The sequence below is a fragment of the Drosophila santomea genome, chromosome X (genome assembly GCF_016746245.2).
Source record: "Drosophila santomea strain STO CAGO 1482 chromosome X, Prin_Dsan_1.1, whole genome shotgun sequence".
NCBI lineage: Eukaryota > Metazoa > Arthropoda > Insecta > Diptera > Drosophilidae > Drosophila > Drosophila santomea.
Window position 1 is genome coordinate 17,411,405 of NC_053021.2, and position 11,700 is coordinate 17,423,104.

An 11,700-nucleotide genomic window follows, 5' to 3' on the forward strand; every position below is an offset into this window, starting at 1 on the left:
CAATCTTTTTTTTTTTTCCCCCCATTTTATTTCGGTACGTACTTCCTGTTGACAATTTGCTGTTGGTTTCTTCTGATCGATGTGGGGAAAGAGTGCGGAGGAGGCGGACGAAATGCCCGGATGTGCGAGTCCCGCACAGAGGCACTCACTTATCAACATGTCCGTGTCCATTTCCATAGCCATCACCATCTCCATCGCCACAGCCATTGCCATTGCCATTGCCATGTCACAGGTGCGCTCAATGCCAGGCCAGTGGCAAAAGAAGCAAAAGTTTCGACTTTGTTGACTCTTTTTCATGGACTTTTGTTGCCCTGTTTTGGTAGATAAACAAAGCGCTTTTTTACCCGCTCTGGCCAGATTTCTGTGCACTGCTCCCAGTTCCCAGCTCCCAGCTCCCTGCTCCCTGCCACGCCCACATGGGCCGTCAATCGATTTGGCCACGCAACCGAAACCAGCGGGCCAACAAAATGTTGACGTAAATCAAAAGCCAAATTTCATATCCGCTGTAAGTCTGCTGTAAGCTGATTTACCCACTCTCCTTACCAAAAATGGATGCAGTGTTCCCGCGTCGTTCCTCCTCTGGGAATCAAACTTTAGGCGTTTCTTTTTGGCATTCGTCGGCGGAGGAGGTGGGTTAGCTGAATGATGGAAAAGATGGATAAAGTTCTGCGAGTCTGCGGAATATGTTCGAGCGATATTATACGGTCGTTTAAGTGTCCTTAAACGTGCACCTTTTGCCGCTTATGTAAATGTCTTGTGTCCCATTTTACAAGGAATAAGCACAATCATCTTTGGTCGCACTTCTCAATACTAGATTTAGCACATTTCGAAGGACATCCACTCGTCTGCTTACCGCAACTCTATCTCATCTCCCACTGAATCGTATCCTTTTTTTTTTTGGTTTTTTTTTTTTGGTCGTTTGTAATGCGAGCTCCCTTTTGCTTTGAATCGAGTGTGTCTGTTTGCTGGACTGAGTGGGCGTGGCAGTTGCCTCTGCCATCGGTACAGGTGCTAACATAAATATTTTGACAAAGGGCTGGGCTCCATGGCCAGGAAGCAGAGCTTGCCGGCAGCCAACTTTATTTGCAGTTGGCTGAATGTACTCTCGACTCTGTACTCCATCGATGTGGAGCCAGCTTCCCAGCTCTACAGGCTCCTCTGCTCCAGCCCCCATTGCTCCAGCCACACCAACTGTTGCTGACAGCGGTGCGACATTGCCAAGCGCTTATCTGACTTCCTTGTCCTGGTCCTGGTCCTGGTCCTGCTTCTGTTTCGATCCCGTCCTGTCTGCCACAACCTGAGTAGCTGTCCTTGTTCTTTGGAATCGTTTTGCTTTTGTTTTTAGACGACAGTTCCTGAGTTCGTGAGTTCCTGAGTTCCCCGGTTGGCAGCTACAGTCGCCATAACCGCTGTCAATTGTCATCGCTCATCGTTGTCGTCGTTGTTGTCTTTGTGCCTTTTTGCCTTTGATGCCCCTCATCGACTTCTGGGGCTGCCTAAGCGTGTGGAAAAATCGTTTCCACTTCCTCGGCGACTTGTTATGCCATCGTACTAACCGCTGCCGTTTTCCTGTTATTTCAGATTCTGTGTGGGCGACCGCTTCTACCTGTGCGAGAACAAGATACTCTGCGAGTACGACTACGAGGAGCGCCTGGTCTTCGCCTCGATGGCCAATCATCCGATGCTGAAGCGACACGTCTCCTCCTTGGGCCAGGGCTCACCGACGGGTGCGGCCGGGGCGCAGAATACGGCTGGCGGATTGCTGGGCGGCGGACCCGGAGGCGGCAATGTGAATGGCGTGGGCATGGTCAACGGACCGCGCACCCCTGGCGATCACAATAACAACAACAATGGCCCACAGACACCAACCGGCGGTGGGTCACCGTTTGCCGCAGCTGCTGCTGCCGCCGCCGCCGCTGCCCATATGAAGAATCAACTGGGAGCGTCCAGCTAAAATAAAGCCCTGGGCATGGGCGCCGCTGGGGCTATTGTGCCGGGATCTGGAGTCGGCGCTGGAGTTGCAGTTGGAGCGGCGAGTCAGCAATTCTACTCGGGCTTCGGACTGCAGCATCAGCACCAGCATCAGCATCAGCAGCATCACCAACAGCAGCAGCAACAGCAACAGCAACAGCTCATGGGATTGGGCCTGGGAATGGGCGGTGGTGGAGGAGGTGGAGGAGTAGGAGTAGGAGGAGCAGGATCCGCCGGTGGACCAGGTGGAGGAGCAGGTGGCGGAGGCGTTGGCAGCATCGGAAGCGGCTGCAAGCGCTACCAAAGAAAGTTCTACAACCGCAACTGAGGAAATCGACGGGGGAGAAAACGCTAGCGGAAAGGATACAGAAATCCAGAATCGATATTCAAATCTTCGTTTGCTTTGACTGAGTTCAAGTTTTATAGTTTTAAAGGCCTAGTTTAGTTAGCCTACACAAAAGTACTTGCTGAATTCGCAGACATTTTTGGATCCTAACATTTAAGAGACAATATGTTTACTTAGTTCTATTCGAGAATGGTCCCCCATTCGTTTTTAAACAAGTTTTTTTTTTTATTTTCGTTTCCACTAGACCTGTACATATTTTCCTTGTATACTGTTGACTTATTAGCGCGATCCGTTTTTTTTTTTAACATACTCCACCATATAGATATATTCGTATTTATCTATGTATATGCATAAATAATTTTATTTTCACGCTTGAAGCGTGCGGTGCCAAAACAAATTCAAAGCAGTGCCAAAAAGTTTAAAAATAAACGAAGGACTAAACTGATGAAAGTGAAGTGTAAAACAGAGGCGGCTGAAGGAGAAGCGAAACGGCTTTGTTGTGGACCTGCGAAATCGAGAGAGTTAAACATCCCCACCGATCAATGTTCGATTTTCCATGTGTCCTTGCAATCCGAAGGAGCCGCAGGATCGTAGAGTAGAGGTAGAATGAAGTGGTAGCTGAAGAGATAGAGATAGAGATAGAGATAGAGAGAGAGGGCAATTGGCAAAAGTGAACTTTGATGTGTAAATATTGAGACATTCTGCACACGACTTAAGCACACATGATTTTTGTTCTGATTCCATTTTAAGTCTGTTGGAGCAACGTTGTTGATTATTATTTAAGTTTAGTTTAGTGCGAGGCTAAAGAATGTTCTTTCCATGGCGAACGTTGTATAGAAGTAGCTAGAGCTGGATGATGGATTCATTAAGGATGGATTCATTGATGATGGCCAGATGGTGATCCAGATGATCCAGATGATCCAGCGTTAGATGTAAAGCGCCTAAGATAGGTCGATGTAAAGTTAAGGATTTGTGTGCGTGCGTGTGTATATCTATAACCAAGCGAACTAGTTACAATATGGGTGTATTTATTAATCTTTTTTTTTTTTTTGCGCAATCTAATGTAACACTAATCAATATGCGTAATTAGCGTTCGAAAGGAGCTAGCAAATATACTAAGTACGGGAGAAACCAAAGTGTGTGTATAAGCATCAGTCTATCTACGAGCGATAAACAATACTACCTATCTATCGAATTACCGAAACTATGTTAAATATCGTAATAATCTAATAATCGGCAATAAGTAAGAGCGATTACCCAATATTTTTTTTGTATTGTATTGTTAGAGAGCAGGCATAAAGTTAAATCAAAAATATCTAAAGTGTAAGATAAACCCGCTTAGACTTATATATACGTGCATATACATTAAAAACATAAAAAAAGAAGAAACACAAACCATAATCCAAGTTTTTGGACAGCAACCAATAATAATTAAAGCAGCCAGAACGATTGCAAATGAAATATAAAAAAAATCAAAACTAAAGAGAAAAAAGAGTAAAAAACTTGAAAAAAATATAAAACAAATGCGAGTGCAAGAGCAAAAACACAAAAACAAAAAGGAAACAATAAATGTAATTAACAAACATTTGAAAAAATTAACCCGCAGTTGTGTTGGCATTCATTTCATCATGGGATTCATGGGATACTATGTATCGTATTTGGGAAATGGTATATGGGGTTTTTTGGGATTTGGTACTCCCTCTTCCCCCTTCCCCCCTCCCCTTCCCCCGTTCTCGGTTTGCCAACTGCAGTTTGTCGCTTGACATTTGTTGACTCTTTCGCTTTGACGGCCATTAATCACGGCATTGTTGCTGCCAATTTGAAATCCACAGCCCAGACAGCCAATCCGCACCAGAACGGAATGGTATGGCATGGCATGGTATGGCATGGCAATGGCGGCCTGATAAATGATGCCTCATATTTTTGAGCCCCGGGCACCGTTCCGCAATTGAAATAATAAAAGCACTGACTGAATCCCAGAGCCCAATCTAGCCACAGCCACATCCTCATCCACATCCACCCTCCGCCGCCGAGCCATTGATTAATGAAACTTTAAAAGGGAACACGCGTCTTTTGTCTGCGACGACCGCAAAAACTTTGCCATGGAGATAGCGCATCTTTTCAATATACGATGCAAAAGTTTGCCGTCTTATTGGATGCGGATTGGGATCCAAGGAGCCAGGAGTCAGGACCAAGACGACGACGATGCCGCCGCCACAGGCCATAACAATAAAAGTCATTTATAGATTTCGATTTCGGGCACATGTGAGGACACCCAATGGGGACGGGGGATTCCCCTCCAGCCCCAGGGGGCACCACTATACAAAGATATATACATATACATACATAACTATAGTTTCGGGCTGCTTATCAGCAGTTTTGGTCGCAGGACACGAGGGTGGGCACAGGACACAGGGTGGATGATGCTGGTCCTTTTGTCTTTGGCTGGTGTCATAATCAGTATCAGTGCTTATGAAAATGTCCTTTGTTGCCAGAAATGCTTATCAGCACGGGCCGCCCATTTCCTTGTCGTCGCCATAAAAATCTATAAAAATAATGTTTCAATTCGGCATGGTTGGGTCTTAGGGGGGTTGGGTTTTAGGGGGTTTGGTGGGGCCAAAATGCCCCTGTCAATCAAGCGGGGTGATCACATTGCGGAATGTGTCCGAAAATATTATGATAAGCGGTAAGAGAAATCGCTGGCATTGCGGCCATGAAGGGAAAGGCATTCAAATTCGCTTCACAGAGCCACCACCACCACCACTTCCATCGCTCAGCAGGATGATTAAATAAACGGGTTTTGCGCCAAACTCTTTTCATGTTTTAATTACGCAAATACTCGGCATAATTTACCAGATGCTATGACAACAACAAGTGAAGAGAGCGAAAAATATGCATAAGAAACAATTTGTCTAAGCTGCGGTGCCCGTGTGCCCCCGCCCCCGCCCCCATTTCTCCATTTCTCGGATCCCCCCAATCCAATCCTATCCAATCCCCCATCTTATGTGGCCATTGTAATGCGACAACTCTTAGCCAACGCCAGCCTTGTGTCAACTTCAAAGTGGAAATTCCAGAGTTCACCTTGTTTGCATATTCCCCTCCTGATCCAGTTTCCAAATATGGTCCTGTTTCAGTTTCGGTTCCAGTTCCTGCTCCTGCTGCTGCTCCTTCACCTGCCCCCCATCATCTGGGGATCGGGTTGCTTTGTGCAAATTAGTTCAGCGGCATGACCAATTCACTCCGGCATCCAAGTGCAAGCAACTCCACCCAAGGACTCACTTCGAGGGGCACGGGGAGCTGAACCCTCTTCGGTTCAAACTAAGTTTTTGGAATTTCGGAAGTTATGGCAGGATCAAGCTGGCTTTAGCACATTTTATTTGGTGTAAGTTTAATAATATTTTATTAGTTTTTAGTAAATTAAATAGCAGAAGATGTAACAATAACCTTTCGGTGGCAGAACACTTAAAATATATTTATATATATAAATATATATTTCGATCACCAAACGAAAAGTATAACTTGCCAAAAGTACAAACCCAAAATTGTTTAAAAGTAATACACATGGGCTAAACAATGAGAAGAGAGTAATATTAAATATGTTATAGGTATATCCCTTTTTTAATCGTATTTATTTAATAATTTTGTAAATTGTGTAAATCAACTATTCCTTTTTTAACAACCATAAATGAAATATTATAAGTAAACTGGATTGCCTAGAACATACATTTCCCATACATTTGTGCCCGCAGGCTTTATTAAGATGCAGTTAATGGAGCTGCTGGTCCCACAAGTGCCCTTGTGAAGTGGGACCATCTGAGATTGGAATGGCGATGGGATAGTTTTCGCATTCCACTCCATAGTTGACAATGCACTTGGGGCATGCCATAAATATGCTTTGGCCCCCCGCTCTCGAAATGTTGTGCCCGGGGCCAATCAAGAGACGGCTGGAACCACCACCCCACCCAGTGACCACCATCCATCCCCCAGCTCCCGCTGCAAAGATATCCTGACCCACATGTCAAGTGGGGGTTGTCCCCACCGCCAAGCCAAAGGGAATGGGTGGAATGGAGTGGGCTGCATGGATGTGGACGTGGATGTGGACGTGGGCGGGGGAGTGGGAGTGGCCAAGTGCCAAATCAGCGTTGTCGTCGTCGTGTCCTTCGTCTTGAGCAGAGCGAAGAAGCGACGAAAGCCGAGGGAGTGGGTTGCAGTCGCCGAAGGAGACAGTGCGGAGCGAGCGAGAGAGATGCGTGATGCGAAATGGCAACGCCCACTTTCTGAGGCCCCACCACTCCACCAGCCAGAGCCACCCACCCGGCAGAGCCACCCAAACCACCACCACCAGCAGCAGAGACGAGGGCGCCAAGAAAAAAGCACTGTTAGCCGCTAACAGAGCTCTGTAAAGCGGCAGGAGGCGTCGCCTGCTGAAAAGGACTCTCAGCGTGTATCCTTTCTGGCTGCGCTTTTTCCTCTTTTTCCTCTATTTCCTCGCTTTCTCCCACTTGTTTGGCACAGTCGAGTGCGCTATCTGATGCAGACAAACTACAACTACTAGCTGCACTTGCCGGAGGACGGAGGACGGGGTGGATTCCAGCTACCCCTGTACCGTCTATTCGTCTTGCTCACTGTCACCCTCAAACTCCCGAACTCCCAAACTCCTCCATTTCTCCATTTGGGCACATACATAGTTCCTCAACACGGAGTTACCCCTCGAAGTATTTTTAACTTGCGGCTGTGTATTCATGATTTAATTAAAAACTTTTGCTTGCATGCAGCAAAATGCACATTCGCTGACAAAAAGGGCAACTCGAAGGCCGATTAAGGGTCGAAATCCTATAGTTGCATAACTGCAATTGCAGTTGAACTGTTATTCATACCAATGAACCCACAATTAACTCGTAATAGTTTAATTAACTCGTTTGCAATGGCTTCGAGTTCAACGACGTAATATATTCGATATTAAGAGTATTTATTCAATAGTTTAATAAATAAATATATAAAGGTTGGTTTTTGATAAGCCCTTGCTGAAACTATTGTTTCTTAACTAGAATGCTGTCTTATTTCCAGGATGTGATGGCATACCAAAGGTCCTAGAGACATTCATCACTGGGCTAATTCCTCACACAGCCCACATAACTGGCTAGTTAATGATCTCAAAATGATGAATATGTGCATCCAGGGATTATCCTGCCGTGTGCTTGGGATCTTAATTGCCAGCTGGCTGCTCACTCAATTCTCGATTCCCGGCTAACGCTGGTTGGGGATAGTTGTAGTAGACTCGTTGGCTAAGACTAAGTCCTGCCGTAACTTTGCCTCCGTTTCTGGATGGGTCGAGGGGTGAGGGGTATGGGGTGTGGGGTGTGGGGTGTGGCGGCAAGCCAGGGCAATTTGTATGCAGGCGCCATAAATTAGTTAGGCCCAGGGATATACAGACAAGGCCAGACGCTTCACGTGCGCCACTCATTTGTCTCGCGTCAGAGCAGGTCCACTCCTCCATCTCCAGCTCCAGCTCCAAATCCTCCTCCAGCTCCTGCCTCTGATCCTTCGTCCTGCTGCTCGTGCTGCCCCTTTTGCTTTGTGCGGGCGCAGGAAACTTTTTAATCTCCTACGATTATTCTCGCATTTGCCATTTGTTTACACAAACACATGGTGGAGTTGGAGGAGGAGCAGGAGTTGGTGGAGGAGGAGGAGGAGGAGGAGGAGGGAGCTGTGTCTATGTTTGAGCTTATCAAATAATGGCAACATTTGCTGCGATTCCCCAAGCAGCCCCCACTCCCCCCCACACGCTGGCAGTTCCACGTTCTAATCGCGGTTAATCTCAAAACAAACGTTTGCCAATTTATTTTCCACTTTAGCTGGGAACTTTCGTCTCGTGCCCATCAGTCCACCACCACCACCACCACCACCACCATCACCATCACCGAACCACCGCACCACCACCATCAGCACCACCAACTTCCAGCTCGAACTAATGACTTAATTTATCTGCCACAGGGCTTTCAGCGGGCGCCAAATTAAGTTGATTGTTTCTGTTTGCCCGAAAAGCGTTCCACGGAACGCCAAATGAACTTGGACTTGGGACTTGGACTCGTGGCCAGCCCGCATTCGTCTTTCAGGGTCGAACATTGGCCAGCTCCTTGCCCGGATTGGATTTACTCTCCTCGACTGGCCAGGGGGGAAAAGGGGGAAAAGGGGGAAGTGACAGGCTCGTCAGTTAAATACTATATATATGGAACTGGGTATATGCCATGGGAATCGCCTTTCTCCAGGCAAAAACGAGACTTTCTCCGAGGGTTGGCTTAATCGTTTTGCAATCTGTCGATGATTGCGTATAAATGTTATATCCAATTATGTCCTGTTGTTACAGCCTCAGCCTCAGCCTCAGTCAGCCCATTTCTTTTGTTTTGCCCATAAACATGACAGATATTGGGAAATCTATCATTGTCATTATGCTTCGATTGTTGGCGTACATCAGCAGGACGAGCATGGGCAGGACGAACATGGAGCAGGGGCAGTGGCAGTGGCAGTGGCAGGAGTAGGAACGTGTCATTAGCATGGGGCAATTTGTTAAGCTGCTGCGCCTTCTGCCACGCCTCCGAGCAGCGAACTGTCGCTGCCACATGAAACATGCCGCTGATTGTTGTAATTAATCGAATTAACAGCAGGCCAGTGCCCCAGCCTCCATCTCCATCTCTCCCACTGCCATCCTGCGCTGCATTGTCCAGCAGGAAGGACCCTGCCCCGCCAGCTCCTGGCCTTTGTTTCGACTCGCTTTGAATGCGCAAGCGACGCCTGCATGTGACAGTGATTAGACGGAGTCCTTGCAACAACCCCTGCCCCCTGCCCCCTGCCCCTTCGTCCTGGCAGGCAATGAGCCGTTATGTATAATCAAGCGTACACACACACACACACACCCAGCTCCATTCACTCAACCCTAACCGCAACAATACGCAGGACTCACATCCTTTGATTTGCTCGACGTTGGGCGCCATATATGTATGTACATACACATGTATATATCATGCGAAGGGTATTTAAAGTTCGTAGGCCTATCTGCTACCGCTTATCTTATCTCCGGATTTGTTTGCTGGCCATTGGCTACTTTGGCGGACGGGGGTGAGGAGTGGAGCCCTTTGAACTAGCTTCTGCAAGTGATGTGGGTAATCCTGGCGGAAAGGGTAAGCGTATCCCCCTTCGGCTAACTACTAACCTCCCACTCACTATTCACGCGGCTAACCAGAGTCGGATTATATCATTATAAACTGGGTTAAGACGTTTGGTTCCCTAGTAAGTATATTACAATGAGTTTTGCCTTGCTGAAGTTACTAATTGGTGTATGAATAATACTTGTTTCAATAACAGAGAATATTTATCCTTAGTAATTTATTGAATGTTAAAACAATATATACCTAAATCTGTCAATAAATTATGGCAAATGCTGTTTCAGTTTATCAGTGCTGGCAACTTGGTTAGCTTCAACGGAATATGAAACACATTATATTATAATGGAGAACATCAGAACATCCAACAGAAACAGCTGCCCGGAGTCGCGTTCGCGAAGTAATCCATTAAAAATTGCTGCAGCCATTATCTAGGACTCGTACTCGTATCTGGCAAATGTCCTGGCAGCTATCGAAATGGCAGAACTACGTGAGGAGAACTTGGCGAGGATCCGAGGCCTGGCGAATGTAGCGCCTTTATTGCCTGTGAAATTAGTATTTATGAGTGGAGCGGAAGTCGAGTCGCTCAATAGGCGTCCTGGGAGGCTGGCCGAAGGCTGGCTTGCTGGGCAGGATATTAGAAATGATTAAGGCACCTGAAACATTTGCAATAAAATTGAATTATGACTTTTAATATTGGCAAAAAAAAAAAGCACGAAACGAAACGAAACGAACTGAAAGGAGAGACAGGGAAGTGGTAAAGGGCAGAGCCACCCCAGTGGAAATGTGGAAATGTGAAAATTCGCAGAGCTCACGCCATTCGATCTGTTCCATCTGAAAGTGGTGGGGGGAGGGGGGAATTACCAATTACAATTTACTTTAATGGCCACTGCTAATGCCGCAACACTTCTGCACCTCCTGCGCCAGGACATTCCCAGCCGGGCCATGTGGCAATTAATTTGCATTTCCAAATTGCAAAATGGTCGCGTTCGCGGCCAAAAGTGTATCCCAAAATCGAACAGATTGCAATAATTACAAGGACCTGAGGCTGCTGCCAGGACCTGCTGGGCAATATAGAGGGGGCAGGACTAAGGAAGGAAAGGGTTGGCAATCAACTCCGGCGGCCATGCAGCCTGCATTCGTAATGAACTCGCGGCGGCGTCAAGGGGTTAAGGCACAAATTAATGAAAATAAATTGTTATTTGGTGCCTGAGCCTGGGCAACACAGCGGTTAAGTGTGGGCCAGAATGCGTTTAGGGCTGCGAAAAACGAAAGAAAAATGAAAAAAGTATACAAATTCTATTCCCGATTTTTAAATAAATCAAACCGCAAGCCGATTAAACACGAGGGTGATGCGTTGGTTGATGGGCCGGCAGGCCAAGTAATTTCCATAATTAATTTCTTTGCCCATTTTTTTTTATTCGCAGGCGTCGCACTTTGCTCTTTTCTTTTCTATTTTTTTTTCTTTGGACCCCATCATTAATAATCAATTTTTTTATGTGCGGCAAAAAAGTGAATAGGTTGAAAGAAGCTGGAGTCACCACCAAAAGCCAGCAAAAGTGGCAGGTGAAGCGCCGCACAGGATGCACAACGAAAATCGGAGAATCAGAGTGGGCAAAGAAAAAATATATAAAAATAAATCCTCGCTGGCTGTACTAGATCATTCCTTATCGAAGGACATCAGTGGACTCTTCGAAGAGTAGAAAATCTTTTTGCTGAATTTTTTCGGGGGGTCAGAGGGGGCCATTTGTTTTAACGCTCACTTGACGCGGCCGCAAAGAAATCAAGCTTTAATTAACCGCAATTATATGCGGAGTCGTGGCTTCATCCTCGTCCTTCCTCGTCCTGTTTATCCCAGTTTTTTTTTTTCCTTTTTTCTTCTTTTTTTTTTTGTTGTTTTTGCTGGGGGGAGGCGGCAGTCAATAAAGCAAATGACCGGCGGCGGCTAAAAAATCAAGTCAAATTACGTGCTTATGAACGGGAAAATGTCGAAATGATTTACCGTGCATAATCGCCACGGATCCCGCCCAAGGACCCCATCTTGAAGGCGGAATTAAGAGTAGGTAAGCGGAAAAAGCTGGAAAAAAATTAAAATTTCATTTGGCCATTTGGTCTGGCGGGTTGACTGCCTGGCTGGCTGGGTGGTTGGGTGGTTGGGTGGTGCACCCTCTTTTTCGGTTGCCTTTCCGCTTTTCCGCTTTTCCTGCCTTCCCGCTGTTTGTT

At 46.5% G+C, this 11,700-nt stretch overlaps 1 protein-coding gene across 1 annotated transcript in view; it reads left to right on the forward strand.

Annotated features, from left to right (window-relative positions):
• Positions 1 to 3,780, forward strand: part of LOC120457266 — a 55,041-nt gene extending 51,261 nt beyond the window's left edge. The window contains 1 exon segment of the mRNA XM_039644684.1: positions 1,582 to 3,780. Coding sequence (XP_039500618.1) covers positions 1,582 to 2,299 — 718 coding nt within the window. The 3' untranslated portion in view covers positions 2,300 to 3,780.
• Positions 3,781 to 11,700: the final 7,920 nt, after the last annotated feature.